Consider the following 22,686-nt stretch of genomic DNA (forward strand, 5'->3'; position numbering starts at 1 on the left):
AGGGACTGTGTGTCTGGGCAGCTGAATGGCATGACAGGGCCCTGATCTCATTCACTGTGTGTGTGGGCTGCTGCCCGGCACAACAGGGCCCTGATCTCAGTCACGGTGTGTGGGGGCTACTGCCGGGCACAACAGGGCCCTGATCTCAGTCAGTGTGTGTCTGCAGCACCTGGGGCGACAAGACCTGATCTTGGTCACTGTGTGTCTGCAGCGCCCAAGGCGACAGGACCTGATCTTGGTCACTCTGTGTCTGTGCAGCGCCCGGCACAATGGGACCCGTATCTCAGTCACTGTGTGTCCCTGATCTCGGTTAGTGTGGGACTGTGCACCATACCGCCTTAAAGGGTCCTGCTCTCAGGACACTCAGTGTAACTAATAATAAAAGTAAATAATCCATTTTATGCTCAGGCTGCTTTGCTTGATCATTCAGTGCTTTCCCCCTCTTTGTTTCATCCCAGCAACCACGGATAGCAGCCATGATCCAAGGGGAGAATAAAGTAGTTAGGAGGGAACATTCTGACACATGGTTAGAATACATAGTAAGGGTTCCCTCTGGTGGCTGAAGATCCAGGTCTAGCTGGCGCTTGGATCAAACATGGGCCAGCCTGCATCTCTCCAGAGCAGCAGTCTTTTAGGGTCGGGCCCGGTGTTGCATCGCAGGATACATGTAAACATAAGAACAAGCAGGTACATGGTTATAGTAGAGGGGCATTCACCTGTTTGAGAAGGAATAAACGTGTGGAATTCGCTGCCCGGGGGTCTGGGCATTTTCTGACCCTTCACAGATCTAGTTTTGCATGTGAAGATGAGAGGTGTGATTAAACACTCACAGCACGGGGATGAATTGTTCCTCTCTATCCTCAGGTGTGGCATTAACTTCCTCTGGGCCTTCCCTTTCCTTTGGAGCAGCCCAGCTCAAGTCATAGATTCCAAGCAACCATTGTGACCATCTGGCCTGACCCCCTGGATAACGCAGGTCCTAGGACTACCCTGATTGATTTAAAGCAGATCTTCTAGAAAAAACATCCAAGCCAGAAAAAATGGCCAGTGATGGAGACCACAGTGACCCTTGGTAAATTGTTCCAATGGTTAATTAGTTTCCCTGTTAAAAATGTACGCCTCACTTCCAAAACTGAATGTGTCTAGCTTCAGCTTTCAACCATTGGATCATGCTGGACCTTCCTCTGCCAGACTGAAGAGCCCATTATCAAAGATTTGTTCTCCATGTCGGCACTGATAGACTGGGATCAAGTCACCCCATAACCTTCTCTTTGTTAAATTAAACAGATTGAGCTCCCAGAGTTTATCACTTTAAGGCAGGTTTTCTAATCCTTTAATCATTCTCGTCGCTCTTCTCTGCACCTCTCCAATTATCAATGTCCTTCTAAACTATGGGCACCAGAACTGGACACAGGATCCCAGCTGTAGTCACACCAGTGCCAAATCCAGAGGGAAAATAAAAATCTTTGCTCCTACTCGAAATTCCCGTTTATACATCCCTAGATTGCATTGGCCTTTTTGGCCACAGCATCGTGCTGGGAGCTCAAGGTCAGTTGATTATCCTAGGAAGCAGAGACTCTGAAAAAGGTAGAGTCTCTCCTCGTGTACGTACAGCTCCCATTTGTTCTTCCTAGATGTCCACAGTGACAGTGGCTGGGGGCAGGGTACTACCGCTGCAATTAGGGAGAGGCAGTGATGCCTAGTGGATAGAGCACCAGACTAGGTCATAGGAGAGTTTGATTTTATTCCTAGCTCTGCTGCTGGCCTTAGGCCAAGTCCCGCTCTATTAAACAGGGAATGGTGACACTGTCCTCATTTGAAAGCTATGGGTGATAAGAGCTAGGTTTTATTATTCAGGGTAGGCACCATCTCTTTAGTATGGCACTCGTACAGCTCCTCACACAACGAGATCCTGAGCCATGACTGAGCCATTACCGAGACGCATAAGGAGCAAGATACCAGGCTGCTACCTAGAGGGATCTACAAGTATCATACAGGATCCTGGGCCCAATGAACCAATGATCTATTACCCCAGCGTGGTTCCAGTTGAGATGGGGTAGTGGTTCACTGCAACATTCATGCATGGTGAGAGGACAGACCTTCCTAAAAAGAATCGGGCCTCACCCCAAGGAGAAAGGACCTTTCTCTGCATTCTGGACTGCCCCAAAACAGCCTGCATTCTCCAGGAAAACGGCATGAGAGAAAAGCCCTAACAGGGCACAATGCCAAGGGGACACGACTGCTCCTAACTGAGAATGGCACCAGTGGCCTCTTTCATGAGACACCAGGGTAAATTCCTCAGCAGTAGATAGTCCAAGCTCTGGAGAAAGCTGATTAGAGCAACACATCCCCGTGTCTATGGTGAAATCCTTGCTGCATCTGAAGGTCACACAGCAGCTCCTGACCAGATCCACTTAGCTCAAAATATTAAGTATTACAGCCAAAATATTTCAGTCCTGAAATGGCAACTGTGCGTCATGGCTCCTGTTCTCTATGGGCTGGGCTCCGCAGCCAGACTATATCTCCCATGATGCACTGCCTTCCTCCAAAAGAGAAGACTCTGGTGCATCATGAGAGTGGCAATCGAACCAGGGAATCCAGCCTATGGGGAGAATGGGAGCATAAAGGTGCCTGAACTACAAGTCCCATGATGCATGACAGCAACATTTCAGAATTGAAATAATTTGACCGAAAACATAGAGGGTTTTTCTGATTTGTGTTGTTTTTTTTTTTTTAAAAAAGATTTTCCATTCAAAATTTAGTCAAAACAAAAATTTTTCCATGGGGGAAAACCTACCCTCTCCACCATGTACCTCTTTCCCCACCAGCTCCGGTGACTGACTGTGCTGTTGATCCGGTAGAGGCTCTAAAAGTGGGGAATACCTGAGGCCACTACACACCGAGCTCACTGAGGACACGAACTGCTCCCAGTGCCGGACAGCAACACCCAACAGGAGTTTCCTGCTTGCACCTCAGAGCCTCATGTCAAATTTACCTCCAAGAACTCCACCCCCACTTCCTCTCTCCTGCTTCTGCAGGGCCCTTCAGAGACCACCACAGAGGAAGGAGTGTTTCACAGATGGTTTACTTCAATACATCACTAGCCATATGGTATGGCTGCCACTCACCAATGGATAACACACAGTTGTGGTCCCACTTCTAGTGCAGACTCAGCACACACACTGACATGAACAGAGGTGTGAGGGGGAGACAGCACGCTGGTTATATGGAGGGAAAGCACAGAGATTCAGGGATGGTTGTGTCAGGGCCCAAAAATGTTGTGGTTTTTTTTTTTTTTTTTTTTCCAAATACAGTTGTTCTCTTCCATTAGACCCACCCACCCGGGATCTCAGCTGCCGCATTCAAGCATGGGGGAGGTGGGACTGAAATTTTCAACTTGTTCTGACCCATTTGAGGGGGCGTCCCTTCCCCCCAATGGAGAGTGGCTAAATTTGCTCTGAGACAGTCATTGATTCAGGGACTGGGTGCAAGGAGGAGTCCCGGGCAGGGTAGGGGATGGGGCCGATTCGATCCAGTTCTCTCATTCCAAGGACTGCAGCATAAGCAGCTGTTTCAGGACTTTCGTTTGGCTCGTCTCGCGGATCTCGCCAGCTAGGAACATCTCGTCCACCACGGTGTAAACCTGCCGCAAGAACAGACCACCCATGAGCCAGGTGCACTGAGAACAGCCTCAGCACTGCCGCTCCCTCTGGGGAACTCTGCAGCATACCGGCAGCCTGGTGTTCAGCACCTGGGTTCGTCCATCAAGTGGCACCGAAACACATTCCCAAGGACAGCACTGTGACCAGATCTGCCACTTGCTGCATCCCAAGTGCCATGGGAGGGTAAAAAGACTGGCACCTGTGTCCTCCCCCAGAGCAGAAGTGTGACCCTGACACAGCAGGACCCTCGCAGAACTGAGGCCTGGCAAGTGAGTCCATAGCCATCAAATAGAGACCAACATGCTGAACCTCTCCCTGCTACATTCCAGCCCTCTAAAATCCCCCAACCCACAAGGGGGGGATTTATCTACCGGAATGCCACAGGGTTGCATGGGATCTGCCCTGTGAAGCTGGAAGGGTCATCAGGGACAAGAGCTGTCAATTTAACACATTATATTTTGAATGTTTAAACCTCCCTCCCCTCCCACCCAGGAGAGAGGGAGGCCAAGCATGCTCAGTGCAGCACTGATTCATAGATTCCGCAGCCAGAAGGGACCTTTGGGATCATCCTGTGTAGCACAGGTCCCATCACTCCTAGAGCAGATCTCTTAGAAAAACATCCACTCTTGATTTTAAAATTGTCAGCGATGGAGAATCCACCACAATCCCGGTCAAATGTCCCACTGGTTATTGACGCTCTGTTAAAAATGTACACCTAATTTCCAATCTGAATTTGTCGGTCTTCAGCTTCCAGCTACTGGATCATGTTAGACCTTCGCTTGCTGTGCTAAAGAGCCCATTATTCAATATTTGTTCCCTGCGGAGGTACTGACAGGCAGTGACTTGATCCCTGTCTAAGAGTTGCTTTGTTAAGCTAAATCTGTCACGATAAAGCATATTTTCTAATCCTTTAATCATTCTCATGGCTCTTCTCTGACCCCCTCCAATTTATCAACGTCCTTCATGGATTGTGGGCACCAGAACCGGACACAGGATTCCAGCAGTGGTCGCACCAGGGCCAAATACAGAAGTAAAATAATTTCTCATAGAAACAGGATTCTCTCCACTCCTACTTGAGATTCCTCTGTTGATGCATCCAAGGACTGCATTGGCCTTTTTAGCCACAGCATTGCAGGGGGAGCTCATGTTCAGCTGATTATCCACTCCCTTCCCCCACATCTTTTTCAGAGTCACTGCTTCCCACAGTATGGTCCCCCAGCCTGTAGGTACATCTGACACAAGACCATGTTATGCAGCAGCTGCATGGAACCGCAGAACGACTGGCCCCTTGCTTCCCTCCCCGCCGGGCTGAGCTCACCTTGTAGAAGTTGAAGACCAGGTCCAGTTCACAGACGTTGTGGAAATATTCATTCAAAACCTGGGCCAAGAGAAAGGAGAGCTGGATTTCAGAGACTGTGAGAAGGAGGGAGCCATGCCACCTTTTGGTCAGAGATGCTAAAGCCACAAGGGACCATTGTGATTGTCCGGTCTGATCACCCGCATAGCACAGCCCACAGAATCCCACACAGGATCCCTGCCTGAGCCAGCCCAGTTTGTTTAGAAAGACACAGCCAGCCTGGATTTAAGACTCTAAGGGATGGAAAATCTACTCTGTCTCCAGGTCACTTGTTCCAATGGTGTCAACCTTTCCTCTAGTTTCAGCTTCCAGCCGCTGCAACGGTTCAGACCATTGCCTGGGCAGGATATGCCTCTGCCTCAGAAAAGGGTCACCAAAGGAGATCCCTTGCAGCCAGTGGAATCTGCAACCCTGACCCCCTTTAACACACGCACAGTCCCCAGTCTACCTGAAGGACGAGGCGCCATCTTTATGTCCCATCACAGCTGACATCAGAGGGGCAGGAACTGCTGACTGTCCTGCCAGCACAGAGAGGGGCTGCTGAAAGCAGCTCACGGTCCTTTTAGGGCTGCCGTCCCTCTGAGGAGCTGACACAAAGGACCAGGCCTCGAGACAGCTCAATTGAGTCATACTAAGGGAAGAGCAGAGGCTGCAGACAGGGCTCACCTCCACGAAGTTGTGGATGGCCTCCAGGTAGGCCAGGTTGTTGTCGTTCACATCCACGCAGATGCAGAAGTACAGCCCTGCGTAGCGGCGGTAGATGATTTTAAAATTCCGGAACTGGAAGAGAGAAGAAGAGGACCAGCTGATGTCTGTGCTACCCACTGAGATGCACCTGAATCAGACAACTCCCCCTCTCCCGCTCACCTTCTGCTAGCCCCCTTCTGGAGCCCAGAGCAGCCAGTCAGAGACAGCACAGCCCGAGGGGTCACCTGTATCGCCAGCAATACCCAAGTCTGTAGAATAATTCCTAGCTCACGTCTAGTGCTTTTCACCCTTAGACCTCAAAGTGCTTTATGAAGAAGGGGCAGAATCATTAGCCCCATTTTACAGATGGGGAAACTGAGGCAAAGAGAGGGGCAGCAATTTGCTCAAGGTAACGCAGCAGGCCAGGGCACAGCCAGGAATAGAATCCAAGTCCCCCTCCCCCGCCGCCCAAGTCCCAGCCCAGTGCTCCATCCAGTAGGCCACACTTCCTCTGTATCCATGTCATCAGATCATGGCAGCTCAGCGTTGGCCTGCTGCCCCCAGGCTGATTGGAGTGACTCCAATGAGATGAGGCATTAATGGCTTGTGGCTAGAGTAGAGATACCAGGAGAATTGTGAATCCCTATGCAACTGGCTGGGCTTGCCTCAAACGGACAAGCTGGCTCCTTGCTCAAGGAGACCAGGGGCTGAGCAGCTGATGGCTGGTTTTTAGCTATGGTGATCCACCACCCCTTGACTGGATAATGAGCATATTGCATTCGGAGGTGCCTCGGGGGCCATCCACAGGCTGCAGCCACAGCAGGACCCAGCAGCCAGAGGGCTCAGCCATGGAGATCTCCAAATCCAGGGTTGGTATAAATTAAAGGGTTGTACCAGAGAGGACAAGATTACAGCTGTCCCAGCCTCGGAGGCCCTGCAGCGTAGGCTGGGGCATCAGTCGGCCGCCCGTTCGGCATGCCGGGGGGCCTTACCTCCACGAAGTTGGTGTGCTTCGCGTCTCGCACCGTGACCACAGCATGCACCTCCTCAATGAGCTTCTGCTTCTCGTCGTCATCGAACTGCATGTACCACTTGGCCAGGCGCGTCTTGCCGGCCCGGTTCTGGATGAGGATGAAGCGAATCTGCACAGAGAGCAGGCAGGGTTACGGGCGTCCCACTGAGCCCTCCCCAACCCTGGCACCACACACCCCCGGAGGCTGCTGCTTGAACATGGGGCAGCCCGCAGGCTCCTAGGAGGGTGGTGCCTCCCCTCCCCCTCACGTCAGCTGGCAGAGAGCCCGGCTGTTCAGAGCTGGAGCCACCAATGCAGGGACCTTTACTCTGAACCGCAGAAAATTCTGTGACTAGCTAGACTTCCTCTGCCCTGTGCTCACCGGCTGCTTGCTCCCTCCCTCAGTCCCACTCACCCTGTTCTCCCCTGTGCTGTCCCCCTCCTCTTTCCATTGCTTCGATTCCCTCCCTAAGTAATCCCACCCAAAAATAAAGTCATGGCACAGACACATTCATCGCTGCCATTGCTTTATTCACACTCGCCCCCTCCCGGCTCTGTCTGGTATATTTCGATTGCCTGCTCTTTGGGGCAAGGGCGGTCCACTATCATATGTACAGCGCCTTGCATGACAAGGCCTCATCTTGGCTAGTCTTTAGGTATGTAATAAAGAGGACTGCTAAGCAGCAGCAGCTGTGGGGCAGAGTCTGGGGGGTGTTGCTCCATGAAGATGGAGCCGTTGTCTCTCTGTGGACACAGCACACCTTGAAAGGAGGGTCTGTCTGACCATGCCAGCATGGCACGTGCCCTCTGCAGACACAGCTGTGCCTTCGCGAGCAGTCGGCAAGAATCAGGCAGTGGGGGACAGGACAGGGCAGATCTCCCCCTCACCAAGGTATTTCCCAGAGGAAAGAGGTGCAGAACTGCCTTCGAACATGGTGTCTTCAGTGGGCGTCTCCCCGAACCTGCCCCACTTTGGAAGCCCTTTCTCAGCTGCTCTCTCTGAAAAGATCATGTCCCTCCCTTTCACCCGCTGGCCTCCTGTGGCTGTGCACATAAAGACAACACGTCCTGCGCCTCCTCCCACCTCACCCATTCTGCCAGGCTTTGTGAGGAACAGATAAGGGAGGCGGTGTTGACGCAGGGATGCCCCAGAGCAGGAGAAACCACAGGCACAGTTTGCGACTCCTCTGTCCATTCCCCTGCTGGTCCCAGCCTCTTTCCTCCACTGGAGCCCACCAGCCTCTGTCTCATGTCAGAGCAATAAGCTGGGCTTGTGTGAATCCTCCTTCCCTTTCTGAGGGTTCCTTCCCATCACCAGGAACCGCACCATAACACTGAGGCCTCACATCCCAGCCAGAGAGATCACTGCTTGCAAAGCTCCTCTGGGGTCTAAGCACCAGGCACTGTACCCTGGGAAGCAAGTGACTCAGAGGTGGTGGTGGATGATCAGCTGAACACGAGCTCCCAAAGACCCTGTGGCTAAGAGCTAATGCAATCCTGGGATGTATCAACAGGGGACTCTTGAGCAGGAGCAGAGAGGTGATTTTATCTCTGTATTTGGCCCTGGTCTGACCGCTGCTGGAATCCTGCGTCCAGTTCTAGTGCCCACCACTCAAGGAGGATGTGGAAAAATTGGAGAGGGGTCAGAGAAGAGCCACGAGAATGATCAAAGGGTTAGAAACCTGCCTTATCGTGATAGATTCAAGGAGCTCAATTTATTTACCTTAACAAAGACAAGGTTAAGGGGTGACTTAATCCCACTCTATCAGTATCTACAGTGCAAATATTTAATAACGGGCTCTTCAATCTAGCAGAGGAAGGTCTAACGTGATCCAATGGCTAGAAGTGAAAGCAGGACAAATTCAGACTGGAAATAAGGTGTCAATTTTTAACAGGGACAGTAATTAACTATGGGAACAAACCCACCAAGGGTCGTGGTGGATTCTCCAGCACTGACCAAGCTTAAATCAAGGATGGGATGTTTATCTAAAAGATCTGCTCTGGGAACTGTTTTGGGCCAGTTCTCTGGCTTGGGTTATCCATGGGGTCAATCCAGATGATCACAACAGCTCCTGCTGGCCTTGAAATCTATGAATAAGCAGCACTACCGGAGGGGTCACAGCAGATGGCTCCTCCCCAGAAGGAGCTGCCTCGCTACACTGCAGGGCCTTGCTAAGCCAGGAAGGGCATGAGTCCTCCAAGCAGCCTGCAAGGTCTTGCATTCTGCTGAGCCAGGAGAAAGGGCTTAGTCAGAGGAAACTCAGACAAGCAGCTGGCATGGCTCCAGCACAGAGCCAGTTGGTCGCATGAACCCATGGGGTGGGGGGATCTCGCTCATTTTCAGACTATTGACAGCAGGCAGACAAAACGCAGGAGAGAGGCAGCACTGCACAGACCCCGCACCTCCCGCATTTTAAGCTAGTTTTTCCTTAAATTTCGCTGGGACTCAGCATCCAAAGATCTCAAACCACTTCACACGTTGCAGCTAATCCTCATGCTGCTAGCTGGGAAATAGCCCCATCCCCATTCCACAGATGGCAGGAGGAGGGGACAAGGTGTGTCAGTGAATTAGTGGCAGAGAGAATGGAGCCCAGGAATCCCATCTCAACCTGTGTCTCACATTCAGGCCTCAGCAAGGAGAAGAACAAGCAGGAGGGTCAGAGAGGTGGCCAGTTCCAGCAGCACTCCACTCACCCAAGCTTCGTGTTTGAGGGTAGGAAAGATGATCTCACTCAGTGGGGAGCACTCAATGGCTTTTCCAAACTCCAACTCTCCCCCATAGCTAGACCTACTACTCTGCTTTTCTTGCAGAACCCTGCAATGTCACCAAACAGCCACTTGCTCCTCATCTCTGCACCGAGATGCTGACCTCAAGCAAACGGCACTAGCCCTGGGTTTGGATCCCATGCCAAGCAAACCTCATCGCTCCCCAGGCTCCAATTCCCCCACCCTGGGGGATATGGCAGCACTCATGCTCAACCAAGATCTGGCAGCAGATCGAGGGACATGAACATTCCCCTCTATTTGACATTGGTGAGGCTTCATCTGGAGAACTGTGTCCACTTTTGGGCCCCATACTACAAGAAGGATGTGGAAAAATTGGAAAGAGTCCAGCGGAGGGCAACAAAAATGATTGGGGGCTGGAGCACATGACTTATAAGGAGAGGCTGAGGGAACTGGGATTGTTTAGTCTGCAGAAGAGAAGAGTGAGGGGGGATTACAGTGGGGGAGGTTTACGTTGGCTATTAGGAAAAACTTTTTCACTAGGAGGCTGGTGAAGCACTGGAATGGGTTACCTAGGGAAGTGGTGGAATCTCCTTCTTTAGAGGTTTTTAAGGTCAGGCTTGACAAAGCCCTGGCTGGGATGATTTAGTTGGGAATTGGTCCTGCTTTGAGCAGGGGGTTGGACTAGATGAGCTCCTGAGGTCCCTTCCAACCCTGATATTCTATGATTCTATGAACGGACAGCCTCAGATACCCCAGTTCAACCCAACAGCAGCCGTGCTGGTACATCCTCTGTATCCCAGCAATTACTGACCACCAGGGTCTAAGCTGAAACAATTGCTAGCAACATCAAAAGCAGAGAGACCGGGCAGCTACTCTGAGAGGAGACCTCCCTTTATAGCCACACATCATATCAGGTGTGAGAGCTTCATATGGCCTGTAGCGGGATGGTCACCCACTCCTGCCCCGAGGGGCTTAGAACAGCCCAGCAAAGGGCTGGGGCAAGCAGCTCCCAGGCTGACTGGGGAAGCAGACACAGCTCGGAGCCACACCTCAACCAGACCACAGCCGAAACACACACTCTCTCTCTAGCTGTAGAGGGAGATGGGCCTGGGTGCAGGGACCTGAGTAGAGTACCCGAGAGGAGCAGGGCTGGGGAAAGGCCAGCGGGACTGGGGAGCTCTAGGCTGGCAACTCGCCAGGCTGCAGGGCCTTGTTGCAGAGAGAGGCAACAGGTCCAGACCCAACCTTGCCTGTGATGAGTGGATGGCACTGCAGTCTGCTCCAGGGCGCGGTGGCTAGCTGGTGACTGGCAGTAGCCTATGACTGAGGCAAGGTGGGATAGTGGGTGGGGGTTCCCCAGAGACGGGAGACCCTGAGACTGATGAGTGTACTGCCAGGGGGCAGCACCCCAGATAATGGGGCACCGGAGTCCAGGGAGGGAAATGGCGGTGAAGCGGAAATGGGATACCAGCCTGCAGAGGGTGCGCCAAGGCTGGCAGAGATAATTCCCAGAAAAGACCAGCAGGGGGCACCGCAGGGGGTGAGTCCTGCATCATTACAGGCCCCTATCTGTATCAAACATCTCTTACAAAGGGCAATAAGGGAGAAAAACACCTCTTTCAGGAGCCTTAGGGCTCAGACTGAACATTATTTGTACAGTTCACTCCCACCAGTTTTCCTCATCCACTTACTAGGCTCCAGCCCACCTCCAGTTTTCCTCATCCACTTACTAGGCTCAGAACATCCTTGATTGTGCTCAACACAACAACTCAGAGGGGTGGGCAGACAGAGAATCTCTAGCTGACAACAGACAGTAACACTGTCAATTAGATTCTCCCTCCCTCCCCAAGCAAACATTGGAGTGGGCTTGTTATGTAGCCAAGAGATTTGGTTTTGAGCTTGTGCTGGGTGTGTTAGGACCTGTCTGTGTCAGAGCAAAGGGCCAGGCAGCCAAGAAAACGGATCAGAATGGGGAGTTTTTCCTGCCACTGTTCCAGGACACGGTGTCTCAGATCCCACTGCAGCTGAGAGGGCTGAACTGTTCCCAGTCCTGAGAGAGTTTATGGTGGGGGAGAAATGCCAGGCCGAGGTCCCTGGAGTCTGATTCACTTTAGTGACCCCCATGAGGATGTACAGGATGGGCAGCAGCTGGGCAGGGGACTAACTGGCGCATTAGCCAGGAGGTTAATGGAAATGGAACACGCAGACTCCGTGTCAGGGTCAGAGCTAGCCAGAACAAATTCACCAAAACGAGATCTCAAAGCCAAAACATTTCACAAAGACCTATCTGCTTCCAATAAACTTTTGTCATGAAGGTTTTTGGGTCAGAAAACTGGCTATAGCTGGGTGCTTCAGGCCCTGCTCTGGGATGTCGGTTCAACTCCCTACCAGGTCTGATTTGGAACAACCCGGGATGAAAACTTCTGCTCTGAAGCAGGCAGAGCAGGGAGTCAAACCCACATCGCATGCCAGCAACACACACACATTTCAACAGCTCTGAGGTTGCCATGAGCAACAGGCAGCTCTCAGCAGGATTCATTTTCCGACCATAAGATCTGCTAGGCTGTGAAATCGCCTCCCTGGGGGAAGTGGTGGAAGCCACATGGCTTAGGGCAGTGATACACAATTAGATTGACCCACAGGCTGATTTGAGAATTGTATAACAAGAGACGGGCCATTTGCACAGAAGGCTGACAAAAAAAACCCAAGCAAACAAAACTTCAGCTGCCAATAAAGACTTTGACTGCAACATAAGTATTAGCGTTTCTGTCTTTTAACAAAGTTTGTCAACATTATTACCTGTGTTTGAGCCAATCTCTAATGGGAGAGGTGACATCGAGGATCTCCAGCAAGCTTTGTGAAGAGTGGTTTGTGGGAGGTCAGGGCAAGGTGCATGCACTGGTGAAGATGCTCATGTCAAAAAACTGTGGTGCTGGTTTTCTATGAAGTTCATGCTAGAAAATCCAGATTTGCAGGGGTCCGTTGATCTAAACATTGTTAAAAGATAGACGGCTAGATTCTGGCTACTGAAACTGGTCAGCATATTGAAACTAGAAATCACAAAGTCTCACTTCTCTGAATTTTGCCTTCAAGACATCTGAGCTCCAGAGATTTAAATTTTTTTAATTGAAAGGCATCTTCATCAATTGAATCAAGAATGTTCTTTGCTTCAGAAGGGCAAGGTCCATCAGCAGAGACAATAAATGGATCACAAAAATAAAAACAAATCCTTCAGAATTTTAAAATTCTCAAATTGCATTTTAAAATTTTCAATCAGATGGTTTAGGAATTTGTGCATCGTTTTCATCTGTAGCAACAACATGCAATGTGGGAAAGTGCAACAACTTTCCTGTTAAGTTTGTCTGAAAGATTTCAAGATTCCTTTGAAAGGTGCACACTTTTGCAAACAAATCCCTGACACTGCTTGCATGGCCTGGGATCTGCAAATTGAGGGAATTCAAGTGACCAGTATTATCACATAGAAAAGCTACCTGTGACATAGAGGGGCATCATTCATAAATTCCAGAACTCACAAGCCTTGTTGGTCCTGTGGTTTGAAAGAAATTCTATTATTTCTTTTTGAAGTGCACAAAACCTCTCTAACACGTGCCCACTAGAATCATAGAATATTAGGGTGGGAAGAGACCTCAGGAGGTCATCTAGTCCAACCTCCTGCTCAAAGCAGGACCAGCACCAACTTAACCAGTGAATGTCACTGTATTTGGCTGAAATGTCTTGTAAAACAGCTTTAAAAAGACGATGTTGTAAGCAAGAAGTTGACCATATGTAGTTCATTTATCTCGTCACAATACTCTCTTTTTTCCCCAATTTACCGCAGAGGACAGTCTGGTGAATAATGCACTGAGGTGTCTTTAATGAAGGGTGTATCACTGCCAAAGGTGAAGCAAAGCTCTCCTCTTTCGCTGTCATGTAACAAGCAAGATTACTTCCTGCAGACCTAAACTTTTTTTTCCCTTTAAAAAGCCTTTTACTTTTTAAAAAATGCTCTCTTCTGAAGTGTAGGTTTCTAATGGAATTAAGCACAAAAATTCTTCCTGACAATTTCACCATCATAAAAATCTAACAAGCAGCAATAAATGGGCAGTGTCACTTAAATGACCGGATTCGTCCACTGCAAGAGACACATATTTGGCGTTTTTGAAACCAGAAAGCAAGCGCTGACAAATAATCCCCATAAATTAGCTCCAATCTTCAAACTGTGGTGGAATCAGATAGGGTAACTTGCTTCACACGTTTGACAATGTCATCTTTGTTTTTATCTCCAACAAAAAGCTCCTCCAGCATTTCCAATGGCACTCCTTGACAAGCTTGGCATCCAGGAAAGGCTTTTTCTTTTAAGCTAGAACCAACATATCCGAAATGAAGCAGCTATTGCTTTTTCCTATACAGTCGCTGATGTTATGAAAACGACATTTGAAGTGTGATATAAAGATGTCAGTTTTCAATGTTGTCACACCTTGCAACATTGCCATGAGGACAGGCCTTATGGAAGTTACTGTGCTTTGATTCAAAGCGGTGCCTCACGCTGACGACCTTACAGAGAGGTGCAGTGGTTTAGCACATTAAACACAAAGGTTTTGCGTTTAAATGAGCTGGCATCATAAAAAGAAGATCTCCTGTCCACTTGGGTTTCACTGTCAACTTTGCGACGTTCACTCCCACTCACATTCATTTTTGGCTCCATTTCCATCACTAATGAAAAAATGGGTGGTGTCCAAGCGCAATCATAGCCAATGTTAACGAGAGAACTTAAGATCCAGTAAGTTACTAAGGAAGTCATAGGCAACTGATAGGCAGCATACCACTGTTTGTGAATTTAATAAGAAATCTTTTTTAAGGTAGGCTAGAGGGCCAACCAGGAAGCCTCTGTGGGCCACATTTGGCCTGCAGATGGCCTATTGAGTATCACTGGCTAAGGGTGTTTCAAACTCTATTAGTCAAGGCCTCAGGAGATAGACTGAAGGGGACACTCCTGCATTTGCAGGGATATGGACTGGAGAATCAAATAGGTCTTTTCTATCTCTAACTTTTGCAATTCAATTACACACACAGAATTCAGTCCTCAATCTCCAGGACCAAGCCCATATGTGCTGGTGGCTTTTTTGTGACCATCCCATCAAGATGGTAACAGCTTTGTCTCCCTCAGCCCAGCGTGGAACAACTGGATCAGGCAAAGAAGTGTCTGGATATCATTATGAATCCCCTGTGCCACCGGGATTAAACCAGACTAGGTCAGATGGGGCCACTCAAGGGGCCCAGGAACCCCTTGGTTGGATGATAATATCAGCCCAAATCTGTGATCATGTAAAATCTCCCCACTTGTCACAATGCCACACCATGTGGCACCTCAGAAATTCATAAAGACAACAGAGACTAGAACTCAGAGCCTCCTGCCCTCACCCCTTAAAGCAGAAGACAATTTCTGTGATCAGCTGGTGCTAGGCGAGGGGACCCCTGAATAAACAGCTTACTGCATCCCACACCACAGACGGCTGCTTGTCAGCAGCAGCTGAGCAACTCTCATACGTAGCCCCTGCAGCAGTAAGAGCACTGTCAGAATTACAGCACTGCAGAAACAGCCCCAGTCTTCTTCTGTTACCTATCTCCAGTCCTTTTGCCTATCAAATATCTTATCCCACAAAAGCCTCCCTCCTCGGGCACTGGGACTGCTCTCTACTTCCGCAGGGGTGGGGGAGCTTATACCCCAATGGTGCATCCTCTTTCCCCTCCCAGGATAGGGAGCCTGGCCCCACATCTTCCTCCTACAGAGAAACCACCAGTGGTGCCTCTCCCCTTCCCCAAAAGGTCATCTAGTCCTGTCCCCTGCACTCCTGGCAGGAAAAAGCATAATCTAGACCATGGGGCTGGAGATCCTGACCCAAATCCCTCCCCTAAAAGGGCCCTGATTTTCCCCAGGAATGAAATCCACATATCACCCAAGGTGCCCCTCCCCCAGGGATAGGGAAGCCAGACCCACATCCCCTCCCCCAGGGATAGGGAAGCCAGACCCACATCCTCCCATAGGGTCTCCCAAGGGTGCCCCTCCCCCAGGGACAGGGAAGCCAGACCCACATCCCCTCCCTCAGGGATAGGGAAGCCAGACCCACATCCTCTCATAGGGTCTCCCAAGGATGCCCCTCCCCCAGGGACAGGGAAGCCAGACCCACATCCCCTCTGCCAGGGATAGGGAAGCCAGACCCACATCCTCCCATAGGGTCTCCCAAGGGTGCCCCTCCCCCAGGGACAGGGAAGCCAGACCCACATCCCCTCCCCCAGGGATAGGGAAGCCAGACCCACATCCCCTCCCCCAGGGATAGGGAAGCCAGACCCACATCCTCCCATAGGGTCTCCCAAGGATGCCCCTCCCCCAGGGACAGGGAAGCCAGACCCACATCCCCTCTGCCAGGGATAGGGAAGCCAGACCCACATCCCCTCCCTCAGGGACAGGGAAGCCAGACCCACATCCTCTCATAGGGTCTCCCAAGGGTGCCCCTCCCCCAGGGACAGGGAAGCCAGACCCACATCCCCTCCCTCAGGGATAGGGAAGCCAGACCCACATCCTCTAATAGGGTCTCCCAAGGATGCCCCTCCCCCAGGGACAGGGAAGCCAGACCCACATCCCCTCCCCCAGGGATAGGGAAGCCAGACCCACATCCTCCCATAGGGTCTCCCAAGGATGCCCCTCCCCCAGGGACAGGGAAGCCAGACCCACATCCCCTCCCCCAGGGACAGGGAAGCCAGACCCACATCCTCTCATAGGGTCTCCCAAGGGTGCCCCTCCCCCAGGTATAGGGAAGCCAGACCCACATCCCCTCCCCCAGGGACAGGGAAGCCAGACCCACATCCCCTCCCCCTGGGATAGGGAAGCCAGACCCACATCCTCCCATAGGGTCTCCAAAGGGTGCCCCTCCCCCAGGGATAGGGAAGCCAGACCCACATCCCCTCCCTCAGGGATAGGGAAGCCAGACCCACATCCTCCCATAGGGTCTCCCAAGGATGCCCCTCCCCCAGGTATAGGGAAGCCAGACCCACATCCCCTCCCTCAGGGACAGGGAAGCCAGACCCACATCCTCCCATAGGGTCTCCAAAGGGTGCCCCTCCCCCGGGGACAGGGAAGCCAGACCCACATCCCCTCCCCCAGGGACAGGGAAGCCAGACCCACATGCCCCCATAGAACCCCGCCGTGGTGTTCCCCTCCTACCATGATGGTCTCGTCTTTGCCAGCCCCCCCAGACCTTCTTCTTCCCCCTCCGTTTCTTCACCCCTTCCCTTCCCACCGGATATCCGGTGCCCTCCCGTCGCGCGGCCTGCTGGGAGCCGTAGTCCCGGACGCCCCTGCGGAGAGGCCCGCCCCGGCAGGCCGTGCGGTCGCGGCGGTGCATGCTGGGGGTTGTAGTTCCTCGGGTCCAGGGTGGGGCGGTGTCGTTCCCCGCCGGCTCCGCCAGGGGGCGCCCGGGCTCCGCGGTGCCCTGGGTGGGCCGCGGGCTGCTGGAACCGGGCAGTCGCCTGGCGGCGCCAGCCGGGAACCTCCCCCCGGGGCCGGGAGAGCTGCCTACGTTAGCCCGCTGCTGGGAGAGGCCTCGTAGGCCCGAGCCTAGCAGCCCCGGTGGAGGCGAGCTGAACCCCCCCCGGGCACAAGGGGGGCAGTTTCCAGGCCACTTCCCCCCTCTTGGGCAGTGGTGGGGGCGGCTCATGGCCTGATTTGCCCCCTGTCCCTGGGCTCCAGGGCCAGAGGTGAGGGCGGCTCACTGCCTGAGCCTGACCCAGTCCCGGGGCAACGTCATGGGAAGGCAGCTGGGGGCCCAGCTCCTTTCCCGCTCTGGCCCTGGAGCCGGGCGCGGACTTTCAGCAGTGGGCGTGTGACCCCCACCCCACCCCAGCCAGCGGCGGGGTCTGTGACCATGCAAGGTTACGTGGAGGTGCAAAACCAGGAACGGAAGCTAAACAGAGCTTAGGACAGAACGGCTTTTTGATGAGCCTTAAATTTAGGAGACCCAGGTTCTAGTCCCTGCTTTGCTATAAGCTCCCTGCGTGTCCTCAGGCAAGTCACCTCCTCTCCTGGCCTCAATTTCTCCCCTGCACAATGGGGATAAATTCATTAGAGACTGTGAGGTGCTCAGATACTACAGGGAGGAGGGACCAGGTAAATAGCTTAGATTAAACTTGGGTTTTGTGCCCAGACCCCACAGTGACTGGACCCCAGACAGATCAAAGTGACATGCAAGCTCCTTTGAGCATGGACTTTATCTTTTGGAGGCCCTCTAGCACTATAGTTTTCTGCTGTAATCACATTGAGGCTAGAAGTCAGAGTCTCCTACTCCAAAAGCCCAGACCTCTGCCATCTGAGCTAAAGGAGAATCCCCATTAGCTAGCAGTAGCATATGAACCTATGACACACAGTTGAGCAGTCCCTGTGGCATCCAGTAGATGGCAGTGGTATGCATGTGGTAACCCTAACCCTGGACTAGCATGGAATGCAGCAGAATGCAATGCTGTCCTGGAGGGAGAGAGACAGCCAATGAGGGCAGCTGGAGCTGGGGAGTGAGCTTGGAAGCCACCTGGTCACCCTATGACCGAAGGGGGCAGTTGGAAAAAAAGCTGTTAGAGATGGAGAAGACCTGCCTTGAATGCAGGAGACTGGACTAGAAGGCCTCTGGAGGTCCCTTCCAGTCCTACGATTTTCTATAGGAATCTAGATGCCTGAGCTAATGGACGAACTGGAGTCTGATGAGGTGATAAAAGAACAGGAGAATGTATCAGAGGGTAGCCGTGTTAGTCTGGATCTGTAAAAGCAGCAAAGAATCCTGTGGCACCTTATAGACTAACAGATGTTTTGGAGCATGAGCTTTCGTGGGTGAATACCCACTTCCTCAGATGCATGTAATGGAAATATCCAGGGGCAGGTATATATATGTGTGCTAGCAAGCAAGCTAGAGATAACGAGGTCAGTTCAATCAGGGAGGATGAGGCCCTGTTCTAGCAGTTGAGGTGTGAAAACCAAGAGAGGAGAAACTGGTTCTGTAATTGGCAAGCCATTCACAGTCTTTGTTCAATCCTGAGCTGATGGTGTCAAATTTGCAGATGAACTGAAGCTCAGCAGTTTCTCTTTGAAGTCTGGTCCTGAAGTTTTTTTGCTGCAGGATGGCCACCTTAAGGTCTGCTATAGTGTGGCCAGGGAGGTTGAAGTGCTCTCCTACAGGTTTTTGTATATTGCCATTCCTAATGTCTGATTTGCGTCCATTTATCCTTTTCCGTAGAGACTGTCCAGTTTGGCCGATGTACATAGCAGAGGGGCATTGCTGGCATATGATGGCGTATATCACATTGGTGGATGTGCAGGTGAATGAACCAGTGATGGTGTGGCTGATCTGGTTAGGTCCTGTGATGGTGTCGCTGGTGTAGATATGTGGGCAGAGTTGGCATCGAGGTTTGTTGCATGGATTGGTTCCTGAGCTAGAGTTATTATGGTGTGGTGTGCAGTTACTGGTGAGAATATGTTTCAGGTTGGCAGGTTGTCTGTGGGCAAGGATTGGCCTGCCGCCCAAGGCCTGTGAAAGTGTGGGATCATTATCCAGGATGGGTTGTAGATCCTTGATGATGCGTTGGAGGGGTTTTAGCTGGGGGCTGTATGTGATGGCCAGTGGAGTCCTGTTGGTTTCTCTCTTGGGTTTGTCTTGCAGTAGGAGGCTTCTGGGTACACGTCTGGCTCTGTTGATCTGTTTCCTTATTTCCTCGTGCGGGTATTGTAGTTTTGAGAATGCTTGGTGGAGATTTTGTAGGTGTTGGTCTCTGTCTGAGGGGTTAGAGCAGATGCGGTTGTACCTCAGTGCTTGGCTGTAGACAATGGATCGTGTGATGTGCCCGGGATGGAAGCTGGAGGCATGAAGGTAGGCATAGCGGTCGGTGGGTTTTCGATATAGGGTGGTGTTAATATGACCATCACTTATTTGCACCGTGGTGTCAAGAAAGTGGACCTCCCGTGTAGATTGGTCCAGGCTGAGGTTGATGGTGGGGTGGAAGCTGTTGAAATCATGGTGGAATTTTTCCAGAGTCTCCTTCCCATGGGTCCAGATGATGAAGATGTCATCAATGTAGCGTAGATAGAGAAGGGGTGTGAGTGGACGAGAGCTGAGGAAGCGTTGTTCCAGGTCGACCATGAAGATATTGGCATATTGTGGGGCCATGCGGGTGCCCATAGCAGTGCCACTGATCTGGAGATATATATTGTCATCAAATTTGAAATAGTTGTGTGTAAGTATAAAGGCACAGAGCTCAGCAGCCAGTTGTGCTGTGGCATCATCAGGGATAGTGTTCCTGACAGCTTGTATTCCATCTGTGTGTGGGATGTTTGTGTAGAGAGCCTCTACATCCATGGTGGCTAGGATGGTGTTTTCTGGGAGGTCACCAATGCATTGTAGTTTCCTCAGGAAATCAGTGGTGTCACGGAGATAGCTGGGAGTGCTGGTGGCATAGGGTCTGAGTAGAGAGTCCATATATCCAGATAGTCCTTCAGTGAGAGTGCCAATGCCCGAGATGATGGGGCGTCCAGGATTTCCGGGTTTGTGGATCTTGGGTAGTAGATAGAATAACCCTGGTCGGGGCTCTAGGGGTATGTTGATTTCTTCTGGTGTTAGTGTAGGGAGTGTCCTGAGTAGATGCTGTAGTTTCTTAGTGTATTCCTCAGTGGGATCTGAGGGAGTGCCACCAGCACTCCCAGCTATCTCCGTGACACCACTGATTTCCTGAGGAAACTACAATGCATTGGTGACCTCCCAGAAAACACCATCCTAGCCACCATGGATGTAGAGGCTCTCTACACAAACATCCCACACACAGATGGAATACAAGCTGTCAGGAACACTATCCCTGATGATGCCACAGCACAACTGGCTGCTGAGCTCTGTGCCTTTATACTTACACACAACTATTTCAAATTTGATGACAATATATATCTCCAGATCAGTGGCACTGCTATGGGCACCCGCATGGCCCCACAATATGCCAATATCTTCATGGTCGACCTGGAACAACGCTTCCTCAGCTCTCGTCCACTCACACCCCTTCTCTATCTACGCTACATTGATGACATCTTCATCATCTGGACCCATGGGAAGGAGACTCTGGAAAAATTCCACCATGATTTCAACAGCTTCCACCCCACCATCAACCTCAGCCTGGACCAATCTACACGGGAGGTCCACTTTCTTGACACCACGGTGCAAATAAGTGATGGTCATATTAACACCACCCTATATCGAAAACCCACCGACCGCTATGCCTACCTTCATGCCTCCAGCTTCCATCCCGGGCACATCACACGATCCATTGTCTACAGCCAAGCACTGAGGTACAACCGCATCTGCTCTAACCCCTCAGACAGAGACCAACACCTACAAAATCTCCACCAAGCATTCTCAAAACTACAATACCCGCACGAGGAAATAAGGAAACAGATCAACAGAGCCAGACGTGTACCCAGAAGCCTCCTACTGCAAGACAAACCCAAGAGAGAAACCAACAGGACTCCACTGGCCATCACATACAGCCCCCAGCTAAAACCCCTCCAACGCATCATCAAGGATCTACAACCCATCCTGGATAATGATCCCACACTTTCACAGGCCTTGGGCGGCAGGCCAATCCTTGCCCACAGACAACCTGCCAACCTGAAACATATTCTCACCAGTAACTGCACACCACACCATAATAACTCTAGCTCAGGAACCAATCCATGCAACAAACCTCGATGCCAACTCTGCCCACATATCTACACCAGCGACACCATCACAGGACCTAACCAGATCAGCCACACCATCACTGGTTCATTCACCTGCACATCCACCAATGTGATATACGCCATCATATGCCAGCAATGCCCCTCTGCTATGTACATCGGCCAAACTGGACAGTCTCTACGGAAAAGGATAAATGGACGCAAATCAGACATTAGGAATGGCAATATACAAAAACCTGTAGGAGAGCACTTCAACCTCCCTGGCCACACTATAGCAGACCTTAAGGTGGCCATCCTGCAGCAAAAAAACTTCAGGACCAGACTTCAAAGAGAAACTGCTGAGCTTCAGTTCATCTGCAAATTTGACACCATCAGCTCAGGATTGAACAAAGACTGTGAATGGCTTGCCAATTACAGAACCAGTTTCTCCTCTCTTGGTTTTCACACCTCAACTGCTAGAACAGGGCCTCATCCTCCCTGATTGAACTGACCTCGTTATCTCTAGCTTGCTTGCTAGCACACATATATATACCTGCCCCTGGATATTTCCATTACATGCATCTGAGGAAGTGGGTATTCACCCACGAAAGCTCATGCTCCAAAACGTCTGTTAGTCTATAAGGTGCCACAGGATTCTTTGCTGCTTTTACAGGAGAATGTAGGGGAACTGGGAAGTGAGGAGGAGGAAAGCAGGAAAATAGGAAAGGCTTCAGGTCAGGAGACGCAGAAACAAAAACAAACCAGGATGTGTGAGCAAACAGTTAGAGAAGGGAAGTAGAGGGAAATAAAATCTACAGATGTACCAGAGAGAGAGAATCAAGGGGGAAAAAAATGAAGGGAAATATAATTGGTGAAAAAGGGGCTTGATCATGTTAGATGAAAACAGATCCTGAAAACAGTAAACAAGACACCCACTTACAAAGGATCTAAAGCAGTGATTCTCAACCAGGGGCCCCGCGAGCAGGTTTCAGGGGCTCCACCAAGCATGGCTGGCATTAGACTCGCTTGGGCCCAGGGCAGAAAGCTGAACACCTGCCGCATGGGGATGAAGCCCAGAGCCCGGGGCCCTGCCACTCAGGGCAGAAGCAAAAGCTGAGTGAGCTTTGTGGAAGCCCAATGTGGCATGGGGACCTGACAATTGCCCTGCTTGCTACCCCAGATGTTGGTCCTGGCTTTTATATGCAGAAAAACAGTTGTTGCATATGTGGGCCATGGAGTTTTTATAGCATGTTGGATGGGCCTCAGAAAGAAAAAGGCAGAGAACCCCTGATCTAAAGTATATGAACAGAGAGAATGACTGAGTGAACAGCTATTGAAGAAATGCTGTTCAGAGGTGCTTAATGGACAAGTGAGGGTCCACTAAGTGAAGAAACCCTGTTTGTGGATGAACGTGGTGAAAAGAGGTCCAGCCTCAGGAACACTGAATCTAAGGAGCACTTCAAGCCAACGAAAGCAAAGAACTGGGCAGCAAAGAGTGGAGCGGAAC

General features: G+C 51.1%; 1 protein-coding gene across 2 annotated transcripts; it reads right to left on the bottom strand.

Moving 5' to 3' along the window:
- Positions 1–3,066: 3,066 nt before the first annotated feature.
- Positions 3,067–16,761, bottom strand: AP2S1 (adaptor related protein complex 2 subunit sigma 1). 2 transcript variants are annotated; one of them, XM_050928679.1, is made up of 6 exons: positions 16,668–16,731; positions 12,245–12,432; positions 6,699–6,848; positions 5,686–5,799; positions 4,981–5,040; positions 3,067–3,643 (listed from the first exon to the last, which is right to left on the bottom strand). In XM_050928679.1, exons 3-6 carry the CDS (start codon positions 6,789–6,791, stop codon positions 3,542–3,544), a joined length of 369 nt encoding a protein of 122 aa, XP_050784636.1. In that variant the 5' UTR covers positions 6,792–6,848; positions 12,245–12,432; positions 16,668–16,731; the 3' UTR covers positions 3,067–3,541. The 2 variants fall into 2 exon arrangements, with proteins under 2 accessions (XP_050784636.1, XP_050784635.1); XM_050928678.1 differs by lacking the exon at positions 12,245–12,432 and having other exon boundaries at positions 16,668–16,761.
- Positions 16,762–22,686: the final 5,925 nt, after the last annotated feature.

Source organism: Gopherus flavomarginatus, chromosome 18 (assembly GCF_025201925.1).
Source record: "Gopherus flavomarginatus isolate rGopFla2 chromosome 18, rGopFla2.mat.asm, whole genome shotgun sequence".
Lineage (NCBI taxonomy): Eukaryota > Metazoa > Chordata > Testudines > Testudinidae > Gopherus > Gopherus flavomarginatus.

What these genes read in the sequence shown, in the direction of transcription:
- AP2S1 (XM_050928678.1), bottom strand. An exon ending in CCATCCACAACTTCGTGGAG is followed by an intron (nt 5,041 to 5,685) that starts GTGAGCCCTGTC and finishes CTCTTGGCCCAG; the next exon opens with GTTTTGAATGAATATTTCCA. An exon ending in TGGTCTTCAACTTCTACAAG is followed by an intron (nt 3,644 to 4,980) that starts GTGAGCTCAGCC and finishes TTCTTGCGGCAG; the next exon opens with GTTTACACCGTGGTGGACGA.